The sequence below is a fragment of the Periplaneta americana genome, chromosome 8 (genome assembly GCF_040183065.1).
Source record: "Periplaneta americana isolate PAMFEO1 chromosome 8, P.americana_PAMFEO1_priV1, whole genome shotgun sequence".
Taxonomy (NCBI): domain Eukaryota; kingdom Metazoa; phylum Arthropoda; class Insecta; order Blattodea; family Blattidae; genus Periplaneta; species Periplaneta americana.
This window is the reverse complement of record NC_091124.1, coordinates 131,713,439-131,735,602: the sequence shown is the minus strand read 5'-3', so window position 1 is coordinate 131,735,602 and position 22,164 is coordinate 131,713,439. Positions and strand designations below refer to the sequence as shown.

Below are 22,164 nucleotides of genomic sequence, written 5' to 3'. Positions count from 1 at the left end.
ATCCCTGCACAGTGGAGAACAGCAATAATAAAAATGCTGTATAAAGGAAAGGGAGACCCCAAGAACCCAGACGCCTACAGAAATATTTCCTTGGAAGATGTGCTGTTGAAAATTTTCACGAAAATAATAATAGATCGCTTGGCAGAAATGATAGACCCGAGTATCCCGGAGGAACAATTTGGATTCAGGGAAGGAAGATCGACCATTCAAGCTGTCCGATGCCTCCAAGAAGACATACAAGATGCACTGCGACATCTAAAAGGAAAGCTGTATACAGTTTTCGTGGATTACAGCACAGCGTTTGACACCATCAACAGAAACATGGTAATAAAGAAACTGGGCTCGATGATTGGAACAGGTCATTACGTCACCACAATAGTAAACAACATATTGCACAAAAACAGCTTAGCAATCGACGACAGCGTCACATACTCAGAACCTATAGAGCAAAGTATCGGGGTGTTGCAAGGCGATCCACTAAGCCCCACGTTATTCAATGTAGCAACAGCTGATATTGTGAGCAGTGTCAAGCTAGATGGAGTCAGCATGTATATATATGCCGACGACATGGCCCTAGCGTCCACATCACGGCAAAAGCTTCAATCCTCGCTAGACCAATTATCAATATGGGCCCGAGAGAACGAATTAGCCATCAATGTAGACAAAACCGTATCCATGATCTTCCGCCGAGGAGGAAGAATAGCAGCTGAAGATACATTCCGTCTGGAGCACAGGGAGCTGCAAAATGTAACCCAATTCAAGTACTTGGGAATCACCCTCCAAACGCATGGGGATACGTATACACAACATGTAAACGAAAGAACCATACATGCTATAAAAGCAATGCATGAAATACAGCATGTAAGCAAATTATCGCTAGACACAGCCATGACATTATTCAAAGTCAAAATCAGCCCTATATTGCAATATGGTCTGAACATCATATGGGAGAACCTTACAAAGAGCAATTTAAAACGCATAGAACGAGTGAAGGCAACATTTATTAAAAGAGCCCTATCCATATCAAAATATGCTCCATCACGACTATGCTACGAAATGTCAAGGGAACCCTTCTATATCGAAGAAACAGTCTACTATATACAGTCGCGAAGCTTGAGGTGTTTTTTTGCAAATCTCGTGATAAAGCGCTCCAAGCAATTAGCAACTAGAAACAATAGACTGTCCATGGTCGACTTTGGACTATGTCGTATTTCTATCGAGTGCTAGCTCGTTGCGTATTTCACATTGATGCTTGTGAAATGTTCGTTATTGGTTGTAATGAAAATGTTAATGGCTAAAATATAATAATTGGAATAATAATATGCGACAAGGAGGAGCCGTTTGTAGTGCAATAAATTGTAGCAACAGTAAGAGAAAGAGGCCAGAGTTATCCTTTTTCCGATTTCCGAAAGATTCAGAAAGGTTCCTGGGTTTCCACAAGAATGCTGTGCAGAAACAAAACTCTTAATTTTGAAGTTCTTTGTGACTGTTTGAATACATTATATTCTTAAATTTCACAATGAAATGTTTCAATCTAACCGAAAGGACATTAGATACCGGTTAAAGTTCTGTCACTTAGGCTGCTAAATTTCCAGAGAAATAAAGGTTAGGTCTACTTTTTTTTTTCAAAGGATATATTTTCAATTGTAGCTATTAATTTTGTTATTATTTTTATGTGTTATTTTACTAAAGACGTAGAAAAATTAAGTTTGTTTTAATGAAATTTATTGATCACGTTTTATTTTCAATTCTGGTGGGATTATTATTGCTTAGGCCTACTTTTTTCTTTGAAATGATATGTTTTTAATTATAGCTGTTAATTTTGTTATTTTTATTTGTTGCTTTACTAGAGAAGTAGAAAAAGTCTGTTACAATAAAATTTATTGATCACGTTTTATTTCCAATTCTGGTGTGATTATTATTGCTTAACCTCATTCCACTTTGTTAACTACGTAAGCCTACACTACAACTACCGGTACACGTAAGTTACTCCATTAATTCATATTTCCATTATTATTGTTGTAAAGGGAAATGAAAATTAATATTTATTGGTTTCATAGTTAATTATCGCTATAATCTTGAATGAGTGAAGCTATTATAGTAAATTTCAGTTCGTTTTGCACAAACAAAAATTATATTAACTTACTTCTTACAGGTATCTTCGAGTTTATGGTGCAATTTAATATACTTCATTAAAATAATAAATTAACTTTATGCATTTAATATTTCAGTAATGGAAGGAAGGTGTTAATTTCTCCAAAAGAACACGTTGTTCTTGTTTAATTTTCTTGCCACTAGATTTCACTAGCAGATAGAATTTATTTAACTCGTTGGAATTTATCAACGAGTTAGAAAGAGAAGACTATAGCACAGTCTACTATATACAGTTACGAAGCTTGAGTTTTGAGGGTGCTAGAAACAATAGATTGTGACGGTACTATTTTGCATTGCCTGTAATGAGGCGATATTAGCGATCCTAGTGGTGAGCAACTATATAATGTTTGCATATTTACTACGTATTGAGCTTCGCGACTGTGTATACTAGACTGTGACTATAGAGTGGCCATGTTGTCCTGTACAGCGCTCTTTGCGGTGCCACCGCGAAACACGGCATATCTGAACTAAGTGCCCACCTTTATAAAAATTCGTCTGCTTACAATGTTGTATAACGGAGGTAAGAAGTACAAAGAAACGAAGAAAAAACATGCCTGTTGTGTGTGCTCCATATAACTGCAATGTCAAAAGGAAAAATACAACTGATATATCAAATTCATGTAAATTTTATGAAGTTAAGTCTATAGTTTTGTTAATTAGCAGCATTTTTTTTTTTTTCACGCATACATGTGTAACAACGCACGGCATAAACAAAATAAATGGTTCACTGGTAATGTACTTAAACTAAATACGGATAAAACCACTACGATTTCATTTCAGACCCAGTGAAAAACAAATAGCAATACAATATTAAAATTGTATTTCAACACCGGCATCCTTTATTTCTGCTCCTTCTGTCCTTACTGCTTATAGAAGAAGACGATGAGCTGTAGCTTATAAAAAGTAGGCCTATTTCGAAGATAAACGATTAATCAAATAAATGGTTCACTAGTAATAAAGTTAAACTAAATACGGATAAAACCGCTACAATTTCGTTTCAAACCCAATAATAGCAATCAAATATTAAAATTGTATGTCGATACTCGCATCCAAAATAACGCAAAACTCTGGGGTAGGTCGTATTGTTAGTATTTTGACTGGAAGGACATGAAAGAACATAATTGATCACCCACGTGCACTAATGGGGTAAGTATAAATATATTTCGTAACTTCTTACCCCATTATTGTACGTGGGTGCTCAATTATACACTAATAATAATCTGTGGTGCCACAGCCCTTGAAAGGCTCAGACAGACCAGACGGCTGTTGGCCTCACGTTCACATTTCGATAATAATTATACTCTACTGTAAAAAAAAAAAAAACTGAAAGCGTGTTTGGCCATGTTTTACCCACGTTACAAGCTTGGCGGTAAAGGTTGTTTACTACAGTTAGGGCCTACTTTCATTCTATATCTTATGGTATAATAGGCCTAAATAGTTTTGCAACGTTTAGAGACTGGGAAAACAATTTTATAAAAACATCCGAATCATAGTCGTTCATGTTATAGGCAATCTTGCAGGTTGCATTTAAAAGAACCTAGAAATATTAACATTTTCTTCAGTATATTTGCTAGGGCTTCTGGTCATACTATACATGACAATTTTCCTTAGGTTATTCTTTTAAGCATCCCTTCTAGGAATAGCTCAAGTTTTGCAACGTTTAGAGACTAGGAAAACAATTTTATAAAAACATCCGAATCATACTCGTTCATTTTATAGGCAATCTTGCATATTGCACTTAAAAGAACCTAGAAATATTAACATTTTCTTCAGTATATTTGCTAGGGCTTCTTGTCATACTATACATGACAATTTTGCTTAGGTTATTCTTTTAAGCATTCCTTCTAGGAATAGCTCAAGTGTTTTAAATTTAGTGTGGATAAGTTTAGATTAAGTTCCTAGCACGTATTTGACGAAATACTAGGTTTTTCCACTTCAGTTTAACTGATTTATGCAAACGAAATTTTGACAGCTGACGATTCTAATGCCACGCCCACTTTGTTTGGGCGCATAAGTTCATGGCGGACGGTCGTTCAATTTTCTTCAAACATGGCGGCGCAATGACCACTCTATAACTTTCTCTTTCTAACTCGTTGGAATTTATCATATTATCGTCTCATTGAGCTCTGTATCGTCTAGTCAGCAGCATGGCGGAGAAAAGCGAAGGTAATTTTGTTGATTTGTTACATGTTAAATGAAACAACTTTATTTGTTGATACCAGTGGCGAAGCCAGTATTTAAAGAGTGGGTAGGCAGAAAGTCTTACCTTAAATTTTTTTGTTCAGTAGTTCCAAACGGCGAGTTTTCTTGGTGGAAAAATTGTCAATGACACGATCCTTGAACATCTGGTCACTCATCAGTTCTTTCACTAGCTTTTTCTCAATGGCAATGGCACTAAGACAGCTGAGTCTTACATTGATCAAAATTACGTATGTTTTTATTCTTTTCATAGTACTCATACTCCTTTCAGAAGCGACTGTGGTCACAGGAAAAGTTAAAAACGAACTAATTTGAACCAGAGCCATCTTCAGTTACAAGCCGGAGCACGGGTAGGTTTGGCAACGCAGAGTGGAGGCGGGCGGAGGCGAAATAAAGGCATGACGTTTGACGTTTTAGTGCTTTGATTTCGTTGTCACATGTACATTTTCGACATTAATTGATACAAGACTAAGTGCATATGATCAAGATTCAGCGTATTGATGTACGTAATTTATTATGGATCCGAAATGGTATTTTATTTGAATTTCAGAATAGCGCCTAAGTACTTGCATACAGCCACTTATAACTTCAAAAAGAATTAAAATCATACGTGTTTTCAATTGATGGTACTAGGGAAAATAAATAAATACTTAAAGAAATGTTACTTCTACCAAAAATAAATAAAATAACGACGTACTTTCGCAATACCCTATTCAAATCAATTAACCATTATGTGGCTATTAAATTGACAATGTTTTGTCGCTTTATGTTGTTTCACCTCTGACGTGAAAGATCTAGAATAGGCCTATCGTATAAGCCTACATTTTAATTCCATGTGATCTGTCGTGCTTTTCAATAAATATTTCCGATACCCAGGAAGCCAGTTTTAGTTTGAACCTCGCCAGTCATCATAACAATACTGTTATCCTAAATTATTTGTTATAAATGTTTAAAAAGTATAATTTTAAATAAGCCAAGGCCAAGTATAAAGATCTATGAAAAAATTAAGAAAAATACCTTCAACATACGTAACAAAACACATCATTATCTATTAAGTATGTGCCAATTAGCTTAAACTTAGCGAACTTTAAATCCTGTAAATACGAAGTGAAAAGAAACATGTTATAACTGATTTATTACAAAAGGAATAATATTAATAAATGAAACTTGAAAACCAACAAAGTGAGTGTATGCATCTACAAATTATAGATAATTCTGACGTATAGCAGGCACTCCGAATCTTCAAAACTGCAACTTATTTTATGGGATCACAAACCAGCTGTTTACAATGAACTTGAAAATCAACGGCGTAACTTTATTGATACAGCAGGCGAGACCCAACAATTTGGCTAGAATTCTGATACATCACAAACCACAAGTAAGACTATAAAAATGTAGTTAATACAATATTTATTATTTACTTTGTCATCACTAACCGTAAAAATTTCCAAAGACTGCAACCAATTTTTTTTTTTCATTTATTGTCTTGATTTTATTGCCAACACGCACATAGTTTATAATACATCAATAATGAACGTTTGGTACGACCGCGAACATAATTCCATCGACACACACTTATATTGTAACATTAATTTACATTGACTATTACACTCTTATTACGTCATACTACTTTTGACCAATAAAACGGTACGAAAGGACGTATTTCAACCAATCATGGCTGCTTATCGCACAATTTTATCGCGTCCCTAGCATTTGTTTAATTTTATCGCGTCCCTAGCATTTGTTTTTTTGTTTGCCAACATTTGAAACTGCGCTGGTCTGGACGTCAAAAATATATATAAAATTACAAACCACTCCAGTTGATGCACAGCAGTTTCAAATATGACTCGCATTGGAATTCAAGAACAAGAATTAATAAAAATCACTGATCATACCTATGCATCTTCTGAAATCCGATTTACAAATAAATGAAGAGCACCATTCGGAAATCCTGAATAAGTTGAATACACCATGTAGGCCTAAATCAACGAGTTCCACTTCTATTATGCACACGTCCAATATAACATCAATTGAACCACCAACCACATTCAAATTTGAAAATTGTACATTCAATAATTATTCCTTTTAAAATTATTCATTCGGAAATTCTGAATAAGTTGAATACACCATGTTGGCCTAAATCAACGAGTTCCACTTCTATTACGCACACGTCCAATATAACATCAATTGAACCACCAACCACATTCAAATTTGAAAATTGTACATTCAATCATTATTCCTTTTAAAATTATTCATTCGGAAATTCTGAATAAGTTGAATACATCAAGTAGGCCTAAATCAACGAGTTCCACTTCTATTATGCACACGTCCAATATAACATCAATTGAACCACCAACCACATTCAAATTTGAAAATTGTACATTCAATAATTATTCCTTTTAAAATTATTCATTCGGAAATTCTGAATAAGTTGAATACACCATGTAGGCCTAAATCAACGAGTTCCACTTCTATTACGCACACGTCCAATATAACATCAATTGAACCACCAACCACATTAAAATTTGAAAATTGTACATTCAATAATTATTCCTTTTAAAATTATTCATGTTTATTTTTTATGTCATCGTTGTTAATTAAAACTTTTCTAACACTTGTGTATATTAGTTAGGTTATGTTATAGCTTCTGCTCTGAGAGGATAAAAAGAACTTCAGCTATATATTATGGATAGTCACGTATCAGAGATTGTTTAATATTAAGATTTATTGAATAGTAACCATTACAGTGTCTGTATAAAGACACTACTGCCATCTAGCATGCATCTAGCGTAATATTTGTAATGTTGAGATGGTACAATAATACATTTGAAGACAGTTGTATTTTCGTAAGTCAATTAATATTTTATTGTATTGGAGTACTTCGTTACTTCTAATCTTTATATACTTTCTTCTAATCGTGTAATAGTCAATTAAATCCCACTCGAGTTTTGATTTTCTCTAGATAAATCAAAACGTCTAGTGAGATTACTGTTGAAAATCGGCATTAGCACAAACACGTGTACTGCATGGTCGGCCTCCGGCTGACAGTTAATTACAGTGTTGCCGACGTATGGCTCCGGCTTGTAACTGAAGAAGGCTCTGATTTGAACACTTCCACATATACACTTTCCAGGCCATTTAGGACAATATAATCTAAAAGTCTTTGAGGGGACAAATACACCTAATTCTCACAAAATAATACAAAAATGATCTTCACTCACTCATTATTTCGGGCACAATCTAGTAAACTCACACTTAATTCTAACAACAAAAATGGTCTTGAGTAACTTTTGCGCCGATTAAATCAAAAGGAGCATTTCCCACTAAAGCAGTGTTGCCAACAGTGTTTGTGATAAAGTCCTTAAACAGCAGTAAAAATTCACTATAAATATGCTATCAATGGAGAAAATGTTTACTCCTGTCGCTAAGAGGGCTTTAAAAACTCGCTAAATTAACAAAAAAAAATAATGCAATACAAAACTTTCATCTATGTTGCCGCTGAAAATTAGTTAAAAATAGCTAGATGTAGCTACCATAAATTGGCAACACTATAACTGCAAGCAAGAGAAAGTTTAAATTTTCTTTGTTGGTCACTGTGGTTGGTCGTGAGACATGCCTCCTTGCGACGTGGAGGGGGTTGCTAGAAATTCAAACAATCTCACGCTATTTTCCGTCCCCTCCAATCCCTGTCGTAAAGCCAAAGCCTGTTGAAGTGGCAGAAGAGGCAAGCGAGAAATTGTCTCACTCGCAGATGCCCATCATCCTGGCCGTGCACAACAGACAGATTTTATCGTTGACATGTGCCACTATCTTGCGGCCGATAAAAACAGCTGATTTTCTCAATCACAACAATTATTACGGTCTACAAATTTATGTTAGTAGGCTTATTTATAATTCTTTATCTTGAGGTTTTTTCTGGGTAGGCATTGCCTCAATTGCCTCCACGTAGCTTCGCCACTGGTTGATACATTCTTACACCCCTTATGAGGTATCATTGGTGATGCCTTTGGTCACTAGCATGACTTTTTATAAATCCCATTACTATAATTTTGTGTAATAAATAGAATACATTACGTTGTGTATGCGTGATATCTGCTATTCCATGCTTGTATAATTCAAAATATCATTCTTTACAATATATTAATCTTCACAATGTGCTTATATCATTATGAGAATGTGAGGTTATGTATGATTTATTTTAGTCTTGACTATCAACGAAATAACTGAACTTGTCAACAACATCAATCCCAATATTTCTGATTTTGAGATTGAGGACGAAGAAAACAATGATGAAGATATCATAGTTCCTAGACCTCCAACTCCTGTAATCGATGAAAGTTCATCTGATTCCGAAGATGAGTCGTTAACTCTTGCGGAGATACAACGAAGGGCCGTTATTTGGAGGCACAAAAATGAGTAAGTTGTTAGAAATTGTGACTAAACATATCTACAGTTACAAATAGAGGGAGATGGAAATAAGTATTAGATTCTTATAAAATTTTGTTTTTTGTTCTTTTTTATTTATTTATTTTATTTTATTATTTTTTTTTTAGATTCCAGTCGCCATTGACTTTTGAGAATGTTTCATCACCTGAACTATCAGAAGTAAACGATCCTTTCGAGTACTTCAGTAAGTACCTGCGAACTTAATTTTTTGATGAAATGGCGCAGTTCACAAATTTGAAGCATGTATCTCTAACCGGGAAGTCTCTAAACTGCACTGGACGAGAAATTAGAAAGTTTTGGGGCATTAGTATTGTAGCTGCGCTCTTGGGCTTCCCAAGACTAAGGATGTGTTGGGAGAGCAGAACCCGCTGGTAGCAGAAAATATGGCCAGAGATAGATTTTATTTGCTCCACAGAGGTATTAAGGTTGTTGATGACAACTCTGTTTCTCAGGATCAAAAGCAGGACAGTTTCTGGAAGGTGAGATCAATGTTAAATAGTATTAGAGATGCATGTCTACAACATCGCAGAACTAAAAATGTTTCAATCGATGAACAGATGATCCCATTTCACGAACATGTGCGCATGCGCCAATATATCAAAGGAAAGCCACATCCTGTGGAATTGAAGAATTTTGTTTCGCCAACCCCTTCTGGCCTACCTCTTGACTTCATGGAAATATCTTCAGAGAAAAGCACTGTTCCAGAAAAGCTTGATGTGGGTGGCCGAGTTGTTCTGAAACTTGCAGATTCTTTGCCACCTGGGTCGTCTATTTTCATAGATAGATATTTTACTTCTGTTGAGCTACTTGACTGCTTGATCCTAAGAAACATTTCGGCAACTGGAACAATAATGATTAGTCGTGTACCAGAAAAGGTACAATTTCAAAGCGACACTGATATGAAGAAAGAAGTTAGGGTTAGCTACTATCAAGTGGTGAGAAATGACGGCAAACTAACTGTCCTCAAGTGGTTTGACAATAGGGCCATTTTTCTGGCATCAACAGATTTCAGTGTGGAACCACTGGAAGACTGTAAGCGCTGGTCAAAAAAGGATAAGGCTTACATCCAAATTCCTCACCCTGCAACAGTGAAGATGTACAATTCATACATGGGGGGAGTTGATCTCTTGGATAGGGTGTTGGGAAAGTATGCCATGAGAGGGAGGACAAAAAAATGGACAATTCGTGTTGATTTTGCTATTGCAGTAGCCTGGCTTGAATACAGGCAGGCTGCTATGGAATCTGGTTGGGCAAAGAAAGATATTTTGTCCTATTTCGGTTTGAGGTGGCAGGAAAACTGATATATTTTCATGGAAAGAACTTTGCCATTCATGATGAATTAGATGAACAGGAAGATGAGGAGGAAAAGGAGGATGAAGAAGACAGTGCTGGATCTTCCCAAAGGAAGCGTCCTAGAACACCAAAAGCTTTACCACCCAGGGCTGCTAAATTGGACCAGGCCTTACATTTACCACAGATGATGAATAAAGAGCAAACAAATAGGTCGAAATGTAGAACTCCTGGTTGTAAGTCTTTAACATTTGTCAGATGCACAGAATGCAAAATGTTTTTGTGTTTTACGACAGAACGGAACTGTTTCTTGGAATTTCATAAAAAATGGTTTCTAACTTGTGCATATATATTAAACTATTTTTTGGAGTACTTATAAATTTATATCATCATGAACATTGAGAATTTGACTATATTGTATTTTGTAACACATATATAATTTTTTTATTTTTTTTTATATATAACTAATTATGATAATAAATATACAGTGTATAAATGTTCAATTGTATGAAAGTCTGCAATAATGTATTCTACATTCCCTTTCAGTATTTGTAAGCAATTTGTATGCATTTTTGTAAAATAAATAAAACTGAATGGATACAAAATAAAGTCCTGTAGTTAACCAAAAAGTCCTCATAAAATCCTAAGGTATCATATATGATACCTAGCATAAAACAAGATCAGAGATCGTGACAAAAATTCTGATTGGTAAAAGTTTCTATTTGTATCACCAAAAACCCAATAAATGATTTTTAAACACTTTTATAATGATATTTATTTTTATTTTAGTAGGTTATTTTATGACGCTTTATCAACAGCTTTGGTTATTTAACGTCTGAATGAGATGAAGGTGATAATGCCGGTGAAATGAGTCCGGGGTCCAACACCGTAAGTTATCCAGCATTTGCTCATATTGGGTTGAGGGAAAACCCCGGAAAAAACCTCAACCAGGTAACTTGTCCCGACCAGGAATCGAACCCGGGCCACCTGGTTTCACGGCTAGACGTGCTAACCGTTACTCCAAAGGTGTGGACTTTTTAAAAATTTTTTTTTATAATTGTAAACTTGTCTCGGTACTGAAGAGGGTATTCAATGATTGTTGTACTTTTTTTGCTTTCATAAGGCTAGTTTTTGGAGTGGAATCCCATATTACAAGATCATCGGCAAAGAGTGCACATTTTACTCCAGATTCTTGGAGTGTACTTGGCAAATCATTGAAATGAATGTTAAACAATGTTTGCTTAGAACTGCTCCTTGAGGTAAGCCACGGTGTATCTGTCTATATTTAGATGTATTCTTTCTGTATCTGGTAGCAATGAAGCATTGGGTTAGGAAGTGGGATATCCAAGTATATAATTGACCTTGTATACTCAAAACTTGCATTTTTTTCTAATAATTATATTCTGCAGATAGAATTGTAAGCACTTTGGAAATCAATAAAGACTGCTAATGTATCTTCTCTTCTATTGAATGAATCTTTAATTTCCTGGCTAAGTAGGAGAATTTGTTAGTTTGTTGAATGAAACTCTGAATCCAGCTTGACAAGGCGAAAGTAAATTTTGTGATTCTAAGAACCAGTTTAACTTGTTAGAAACCATTTTTTCCATGATTTTTTGCTATAATGTTGGTAAGGGCAATGGGTCTGTAGTTTTTTATGTCAGAAGCTAATTTGTCTTTCTTTAAGATTGATATGATTATTGCTTTTCTCCTTTCAGCAGGTACTTTTGTTTTCCATGATAGATTATAAAGAATAAGAAGTTTCTGTTTAGCTATTTTTCTTATTTATGAATTATAGGTATATCTGATCAGGTCCAGGGGATTTTTTGGTTCTCAAGCTATTGATTGTTATATTTAGTTCTTGCATAATAAATTCTTCAGAAGAAATGTTGTAGTAATTATTAACATTATTTTTTTTACATTGGTTTAAAATCTTTCTTAAATTTTTGGTAGACTTTGTAGGTTTGTGGGAGTTAGCATAATGTTTTTTAAAAGTTTCTGCTCTCATTGTGTCATTGGTCAGGGATTTGTTATTGTGCACACTGGGTGTTTTGGTTTCTTGTTTTTGGACATTATTTACTTTTTGTATAGATTTATATGCTTTTTTCCCGCCTGTTTTGTAATCCATTTTTTGTAAGATATTATGAAAGTGTTCTCTTTTTGCTGTGTTAATTTCTCTTTTGAATACTGGTATTGCACATTTTTTCCTCCATCATTTGTATTTTTTGTGCTGTCTGCTAGCTTTCTGGCGGTATCTCTCTCTGATTTCAATTGTTCTAAGTGTGGATTCCAGAAGGGTTTTATAATGTTTTACTCGGCCTTGAGGTATGCATTTTTTTTTAGCTGTTTCTAAGATTGCAAATCTAATATTGTTTTGCATAGATGTTTGTTCATGTGGTCAGGTTGTTCTGGTTGATCAGTATGCTCTTTAAGTTTACTATCTAGTGTAGTTCTGTATTTGTTCCAATCACCCTTTTTAAAATTCCAATATAATTTCCAATTGTGATTATTCTTTTGTATGTTGTCTAATTTTATGGAGGCAATGATTGCTCTGTGGCCAGATCCTGGGTCTTCTGTAACGTTTCATTTGATGTTATGGGTAATATCTGAGGAAGCAAGCAAGAGGTCGGATTTACTGCCTGATCCTGAAAAGTGAATAAAAGTTTTAAATCAGTTCAAAGATTGTGGTATTTATGAAATCTTCTATTATCTTCCCTGTTGGCTCTATGTTGCTGTATCGTGACATTTGATTTAACTCCGATCTTTCACTGTTAACAGTCATTCCAGGATCCGAGAGTTCAGTGCGGGGTGAGACTTGTGGCCATAAGTCTCTAAAGGCATGGCTATGACCTTGACTCGTAAGCTTGAGGGGAGACCGTGGAGGAAGTATCGATTCGCTACATCTCCATGCTAAACAAGGCTAGCCTTGTAGCCTACCATCACAATCATGTGTCACGCTATATTGGTGTTCTATTATTGGGTTGTGTTGTTGAGTGTTTGTTTATTCAAAAGTAAGTTTTGTGTGTGTGTGTGTGGGTGCGTGCGTGTGCGTGCGTGCGTGCGCACATGTTTTTTTTACATAAAAATTTTGTGTAAATTGGCTCATACTGAGAGAACATTAGGTCATTAATATTTATTTGTAGAATTGAAAGAGAACCCATTATTTTATTAACCAATAGAATTACAGGCATTCATGGCATCGTCAGTACACAAGAAAAATGATATAACATACAATATAATACAAATAAACTTAATTCTAAATAAGTTTCGCATACAAAACTACAATTTCTTTAAATATAGGCTACATTGAAAGTGAAAAACAATATGGATTATCTTGCAGTGTAGGCTTTCACGGCCGGAGTCTATAGATGTAGATTAATTTTCCGGGCTGAGAGGCCGTGGTCTATTAGTTGGTTTTATACCAGACGTCTGGTATAAAACCAACTAATAGACCACGGCCTCTCAGCCCGGAAAATGAATCTACATCAATATGGATTATACAAGGTAATTACTGTACAACTTAATACCGTACTAAATGACATGCAAAAAAAAAAAAAAAAAAAAGCATTCTTAAATATATAAGCTAGACCTTCAGTAGCCACTGTTCTATTCAGTTTCTTCTCTGTTTCATTTTTCCAGTCTTGACTTCAACTCTAGGTTACCTGAAACATAAAATGATCAAGGGCAGTATCAAGGAGAGAATGTTAATTACTAAAATTTTAAATTTAGATATTCATTTGTGCAAAATAGCATAGGCCTATGTGTTAATAAAATGTTCTTTACCTCTTTTTTTATTTTCACAAATTAAGTTCTTAGATATTTTGTGGAAGTTTTATGCAGTGGCGGCTAATGATCATTTTCGTTGGTGGAGCCAGATATTTAAAAAAATTGCAGTATATGTTAAATAATGCATCAAGATTTTTTATTTAATTTTAGTTGATTGTTTCTGCTTAAAAATTAGTTCACCATAATAGAAGTAAAACTATCAACAACATAATAACGCAACTCCAACATTAAACTCAGCAATTTGCAGAATTATTTATAAAGAAGATGTGTTTGTCTGTCCTTCTGGCTGAAAACTTTTCGATGACCGTGTTCCTGAAGTTCGGAATTTGATGGAGATGCTCTTTATGAATAGAACAGAAAGCCAACGAATTCAGCCTATATTGACCTATGTTGTTTCTGAGAAATGTTTTTATCCTGTTTAATGTACTGAAACTCCATTCTGACTCAGAGAATGAATCTTCAAAGGATCGTTCTGACTCAGAGAATGAATCTTCAAAGGAGTAATCCTTAAAAAAATTGAACAAATCACAAAAAGAGGAAATGTCTTTAAATGTATCATTTCGATAGATCACTGATAATTCATTAATAAATTTTTCTTTCGAAATTAATGGACTGTAATTTTTTACGAAAATATTAGCCAAGTCGATGGTGAACTTATCTCTGTAGGAAGCAAATTTATTTGGATCAAATAGGCTATATTAAAGTTGACAAATATATGTGTTTGCAGGAAATGTCCATTGAATTAGTTGATAATGATATTGCATACTTGTTTGACATCTGCCGACAGATTTACTTGCCTACTGAGTTTTAGCCTTTTCCTTGGAGGAAATGAACATTCTTCTTCATCATCGACATTTATTTCATATCTGTTAGTGTTCTCTCTTATTTCCATGCATAGAATATGCATAAGATATGCTCAATCTATTTCCAGTTTGCATCTGTATTATATTATATAATATATCAACATGTTTCATCAAGTCATAAAAGAAATTTAGGAAAAACAAAAATTCATTATTAATTAACAAGTTTTTTAGGCCATCCCATTCATCTGAATCACCTTCCTCTTCAATCCTTTCGAAGCATTTCAATAGCTCTGCTTTATTTCCCTTAATGGAGGATACAACTCGGGACTGAAAGTTCCATTGTATTGCTGAAACGGTTGGTATGCTCTTACTGCTCACAAATCGCAGTAGGTCACTGTGTTTAGGTAAAGTGGAGAATAAGGTTGTGAACCCAGTAATATTTGAAAAAAACAACTTCACTGATTTAATGAGTTTTGAACATGCATATTTAAAAACTAGATTAAGTTGGTGGGTGTAGCAGTGAACAAATTTCGCATAGGGAAATGTTTTCTGCATCAAAGTCTGGACCCCACCCTGGTTTCCATTCATTACTACAGCACCATCATATGCTTGAGCTATGAGTTCATTTTTTAAATTGAAAGGTTGTTGACTTTGTTTTAGAACCTCGCTCAGACCATTAGCTGTGCGATTGTTTACCTCTTTGAAAGAAAGAAAACTTTCCACAGGTTTACACCTTTTATGTATCTCAAAATAATAACAAATTGACTTTTACAGGTTATGTCTGTTGTTTCGTCAGCCTGCACAGCCACAAAATCTGTAGAATTAATGTCCTACTTCAGATCTTTGATGTATACTGGTACCTCATACTTAGGCCTGCTGTCTAATAATTCATTTTGTATAGTTAAGGCCATAAGGCCTTCTCTTCCACTCAACCAGGTTTCAATAATATACATGAAATACAAAAATTATGTGATAGAATACAGAACAACACAAAAGAAGAAAATGCTATGAGCCAGGATTTCGTAATGCTTTTTTCATACAATTCTTAAAGTCAACAACATTGGAGTCTTTTCCTACTGATTTCAATGTTGCAGGAGTTGAAATTATACCATATATTGTTTCAGGTGTACTATAACTTCTATCTTTTTAATTTTCATTTTTTCATTTCTATGTTTCCAAATACCCAATCCGGAAGAATATAGCTATGACCAGTGACTGGAAAAAACATCTCCATTTCCTACATATATGGTGGGGCTTTTGTGAAACCCAGAAAATGCACATACCAACAAAAGTTGAATGTTTATTTTGTGCAGCACATCCACAAGATATTAATCGCACTTTCTTGTAAGAAGACATATCAGGAGTATTCAACTTATCAAAGACGCAAGAAGTTATTGTGTTAGAGTCTCTCTTAAATTCATTTTCTGTACAACAATATGAAGTAACATAAATAGGACCCAAGCAGGATCAGAAACACAAATTCCACAATTTGGGACATCTAGCTGACATCTACGGCTGACCACTAGGATCCAGAATACAAAGCAGAGGTTAAATTAAAAATAAAATACAATATGATTTGTGGAGAGAATACAGAACAATGATAAATTTAAAAATAAAATACAATTTGATTTCGGAGAAACATGAGATGAAAGTACAATGAAGAGTAATGAAATGAAATAAAAAGAAAATATTACGTAGTGTTATACAAGTGATTGTGTAAAATGGATAATGAATCTCTCAATACCATTAGACAAATTTTGTTAATGTTCTCATTAGAAAATTTAAGAGAAAGGAGAATGGTTTTAGTTAATAGGATGGGTATTTTCCAGGCTAGAGGGCCGTGATCTGTTGGTATTACAACCAAACGTTTCGTCCACTACTCCGGTAGACATCTTGAAGATGATTATATTTAAAAACCACAAATGTTGTCTGATGTCACCCCACACATGGAGGTGACTTCAGACACTCATTATTTTTTTATATTGTGACGGCAGACCGAATATTCTCGGCACTTCGGGGAAATTCGTGCGCGTCCGGCAGATGAGAGGGGGCGCGAGGAGGCGGCATGCTGTTCCGCGGCAGAGAGGGGGAAGTAATGCACCTGCGACTGAGGGAAGAAATCTAGAGAAGTCGAGAGGCGCCATCTTCTCGGCATCTGTAGAAATTTCCGGCATCGTACTTTCCCGAAACTATGGTCTACTGATAAATAGGAGACGCAAGCGAGCTGACGGCAGTCGTTGCTAGTTTTTGGACAGCGAGCCAGCCACTCTTGTGTAGCAGTGAAGCCAGCTTCGAGACCAGAGTTCGACTTGAGTGTGTCCACAGCTGTGTGAGCGTCCAGTGGACTGTCGCCGGAAGTCCTGAGTTCGAGTGCAGTGGACCGCAGTTGGGGGACCCGAGTTCGAAATTCAATGGACTGTCTCTGAAGATCTTGGGTTCGAGATACTGTGAACTTGAATGACTGAGCTAGAAGAACTAACCAAGGCAAACGAACTGAGAACTGACAGTTTTGTGTTGTAAATAGTGTTTTGTGAACATTAGTTGAGATTAGGAGTACATTGTTGCTCGCAATAATCCAAGTGAATTGTCATTGTCGTCTGTGGAGTGCAATAACGAATACTGTGTTGCTGTGTGGAGTGGAAATTCCATTGTTGACGGGAGTGTTTAAACTAAATTGTAGAAAGTGATTACTGTTGTGAGAATAAAATTACATTATTGTTTTGAAAAAAAAAAGTTACAATATTATAGTATGTATTACATCATGTGGATTGATTTCGGACAGTTTTGAAGATTTGAAAAAACGAAAAGTGACTTTGACTGATATGGAAGATTGTTTTTATTACACAAAAAACACCAACTTACATAAAAATTACCTCTCGCTTACAAAAAATCTACAACAAAGACAATCATCCTTTTCTCTTCTCTTTGAGATCATAACAACTTAGCAATTTAATCTTTTGACACTGTAACTTATCAGGAACTGCTGGAAACACATTCTCTTGCTGTTATTATATTGGCTCTTCTTGCCAGTTCATCATAGTTAAGTACCGGTATTACCTCTGAATGAGATTCTGGCTGATATGTAACTTACATCTATTATCAAGCAGTAAATCTCACTTGATGATATCTGTCATAGGAAGAACAATAATTGTTTGTATGCATCTTAAGTCTGATGTTACTAATTAGCGATATCTGCAATGGAGGGGGGGGGGGGAAAGAACCGGCCATTATTTCCTCGGCTCAATGTCCCAAATCAGGAAAACAACGTCGGTTGCATACACTTTGGCTTGATCGTGGTTCTTGTTTCAAAATGATGCTGTTATACGAACTAAAGCTCCTAGATTTGATTAGGTGTAGTAATGCTCGGATATTATTATCTTTTACACCATTTACTCTGACCAACACGAATAAAAGGTTATTACATTTTTAGTAATCCGCTTGATAATTAAACAATTACCAGCATATATAACATTACGATTTGTCAATATTGTTTAATTTTTCTAAAGACAGTGACACCAAATACAAATCCGTCGAAACAGCTCAGGATCGAGCTTCAGCCAGGTCATGATGGAATTTGTGGTGGACGATCAGGCATTGAAGAATGTTTTCTCGGGTTACTCCCGTTTCCTTCTTTCATTTCACTCACTCTTTCCATTCCCCCTTATTTCATTTATCAGCTGAAATACCTAATTAAAAAAAAAGGCTGATGTGAAGTCTTGGGGAGGGGGGTGGTTCAATTTCAATAAAGACATAGGAAGAGCCTGGAGCTCTGGGCCCTGCTGAGTCTTAGCAGGTCTAGGCCTAGGAATGTTACCTGGCTCTATCAGAGTTGAGACAGAATGGCATCAGATCCACGAATGCCATCTGTCAGACTTGGACAATTGTTGTATATACAGATTGCACAAGGGTCAATATAAACCTAAGTACATGTATCCGTTCCTGGTCCAGTCCTCGAAAAGTCAAGTCAAAACAGTTCAAACTGTTTGCATATGATAACAACAACAAAACTACCGTATCACTGTGATGTAAGTTTTTTATTCTCTGTTACAGCCAGAAAAGTTGTTTTCGCCTACTGCAGTGATGGAAAGACAGAAAGGAAATATTTTTGAATACAGTATACTCCTTACTTCTTTCCTTATTGGATCGGGATATGATGCTTATGTTGCGTCTGGCTATTCTACAAGGGAGTTCTGCAAATTCGATCAGACAAGAATTTTGTGTCCTGGTCTTCCTGACTTCACACTGGTGGGTAGCCTGTAATAAACATTTTCATTTTTCTTTTTCATTACAACTTTGATGTAACATAGATCTTACATAAACGTGATAGCTTTGATATGTAGTACAAATGAACATTTATATGAAAATATGCAGAACATAGCAACCAGATTAAATCAATTTACAAGCATAAACAATTCATACTTGAGTAGAATGTACGAGTATGGAGAAATTTTGTTGATTCTGTTCTAAAGCTTTTTTTTTTTTTTTGACCTTCACAGCTTTAATATAATAATAGATTAATAGGCAATGCACTGAAGACAGTAATACATGAATAGTGTACTCAGTTTTTATAACAGCTGATTGTGAGACTAACAGAGAGTAGATGGAGATCTGATTTGTGTCTTGTATTAAAATTATGAATGTTTTGTTAAGTACTAAATGCATCTTGATTTCTAACATAAAGCACTACCAAAAAAAGAATACTGATATATATGGTAAGCCTATTTACAAGGTGCGGTCAATATTTATATATGTTGGAAAATATTTTTACGTGATACTACCTATCCTTTTATAGGCACCTGTTATTATCCTTAGAGCTTTAGCTTCAAATTACTTGTCCCAGAATATTACCAGTACTCAGAATTTCATTATAGCATGAAAGTAAGCAATTTTAAGAATGTTCATATTGCCCATAGAAGATAAAGGATCTTATTGCATAACAGACAGAGCTTAATTTAGGAGTGATTATATTCTATGTTTGTTTTTCAATTTAAGTGACCAACCAATTTCACACGAAGAAACTTGTGCTTATAAATTATTTGATGTCAGTTCCATGAAACCTAATATTATAGGAACACAGAGCAAATATTATGTGTAGGCCTGTTAAATTTGATTACACTGGTTTTATCAATGTTAAGGGCTAATTTATTTGCATTAAAACATTCATTGATTAGATTCAACACTGTACTGATATTAGAAGTGTTTATAAAATGAAACATATTGTTTGCTTGATATAATCACACTTGTATCATCTTAAATGAAAACAAATGCAAATTTTCTTGCACTTCTGTAAATCTGTTTGGCTATGCTATTCAAGATCATATCATCAAACCAGTAGTGGCTCACTGTAAATAAAATAGGTGAAGTGCTGTTCACATACACAAATGCATGAACAGTTTTTACCAATATAATGAGTAGGCCTACTATTCGTAAATTACGTACAATTTTACTAGTTCTAGAACATATGCTAATAGGAAAATTAATTTATTTCTGGACTCACCCGATTTCTTGCTTACAAAGTCAATTCACCAGCAAACCTGTCGATGTTGTCTTCATAAAATGTCTGAGTTTAACTGAGGGTGGACAATAATAATAATAATAATAATAATAATAATAATAATAATAATAATAATAATAATAATAATAATTGCAAATCAAGATTTCAGGTATAACTCCCTGTAAAGTTGATTTGAATAATTTCGAGGGAAAAATTGTTCCAGGACCGGGCATCGAACCCGGGACCTTTGGTTTAACGTACCAACACTCTACCAACTGAAATACCCGGGAACTCTACCCGACACCGATCCAATTTTTCCCTCTGTATCCACAGACCTCAAAGTGGGCTGACAACCGTCAAGCAACCAACTTCGAGTGCACACTAACTCCGTGTGACTTAAATTGTGGTTTTCTGTTAACGAACAGTGACGCGTATTATGCAAAACAAGATTTCAGGTATAACTCTCTGAAAAGTTGAGTTGAATAATTTCGAGGGAAAAATTGTTCTGGGGCCGGGCATCGAACTCGGGACCTTTGGTTTAACTTACCAACACATTCGAAGTTGGTTGCTTGACGGTTGTCAGCCCACTTTGAGGTCTGTGGATACAGAGGGAAAAATTGGATCTGTGTCAGGTAGAGTTCCCAGGTTGCTCAGTTGGTAGAGCGTTGGTATGTTAAACCAAAGGTCCTGGGTTCGATGCCTGGCCTCAGAACAATTTTTTCCTCGAAATTATTTAAATCAACTTTACAGGGAGTTATACCTTAAATCTTGGTTTGCATAATACACGTCATTGTTCGTTAACAGAAAACCACAATTTAAGTCACACGGAGTTAGTGTGCACTCGAAGTTGGTTGCTTGACGGTTGTCAGCCCACTTTGAGGTCTGTGGATACAGAGGGAAAAATTGGATTGGTGTCGGGTAGAGTTCCCGGGTATCTCAGTTGGTAGAACGTTGGTACGTTAAACCAAAGGTCCTGGGTTCGATGCCCAGCCTGGGAACAATTTTTCCCTCGAAATTATTCAAATTATTCAATAATAATATTTATTTGTCAGAAACCAGTGTACAAGGCCTGGATATGACATTGTCAGGTTAGATAATCTCTATATATCTCTATGCAAAGCTATGGAGCTAATGATGAAAGTGTCTCCTGTAATGTAGCATTCTGAGTGAAATGCTCAATCTTTTCAAACAGAAAAACTTCTTTTATCAGAATTTTTTAAAGTTATTTTATACAATACCTCTATTTTCTTAGCACTTTTTAAAACTAAGAACAAATGGAACTGTAGTCGTTCAGAATTAAAAGATCTTTTTTATCCTCATAGTTAAGTCTACAAAACGGCATTTCTAATATATTACAAACCGCGTCATTTTCGGGATACATATTTCGCACTCATTTATCAATATTTTCTATGTACTGGTACCTAAATATTTGTATAATAGCACATCCAATATGTTGTAGGATTCATACACTACATATATATATATATATATATATATTAAATCCAATGCCACCAGGTTGTCTTTTCGACATTTCTGGTCTTCTCTCCTGGCCATGGCTTAGTTGTAACCCACTTCTGGAAGGCGGAGTTACATTACCCCGATGATGTGATAGGATGATTATGATGATGTGGTGCCAGGAGAGGTCTTAAATCTAAACTTAACCTAAATTCCAGACCATGGACGATATATATATATATATATATATATATATATATATATATATATATATATACTCTAAATACAGTACCTACATTAAATAATGTTGTTGTTGTTTTTTTATGTCTAATAAAGTCATTTGATCTCTTGCACTCCAATATTTTTCAAAGATATTATCATGGTCAGCCATTGAAGCACAGATTTTGAGGTGTTCCGAATCCATTTCTTGGTTTGAGTTGCACAATGAGCAGTTAGGGGACTGATATATTCTAATTCTATGCAGGTGTTTGGCCAAACAATCATGGCCTGTTACCAATCTAAATGCAGCTACAGACTATT

At 35.1% G+C, this 22,164-nt stretch overlaps 1 protein-coding gene across 6 annotated transcripts in view; it reads left to right on the top strand.

Annotated features, from left to right (window-relative positions):
* lobo (lost boys) overlaps positions 1–22,164 on the top strand; it is a 782,641-nt gene that overhangs the window by 645,583 nt on the left and 114,894 nt on the right. For 5 of the 6 annotated variants that reach the window (XM_069833633.1, XM_069833631.1, XM_069833630.1 and 2 more), the window contains one exon: positions 18,726–18,920. In XM_069833633.1, coding sequence (XP_069689734.1) covers positions 18,726–18,920 — 195 coding nt within the window. Of the gene's footprint in view, positions 1–7,940; positions 8,228–18,725; positions 18,921–22,164 lie in introns of those variants that run through there. The other variant, XM_069833634.1, reaches the window with a different exon arrangement.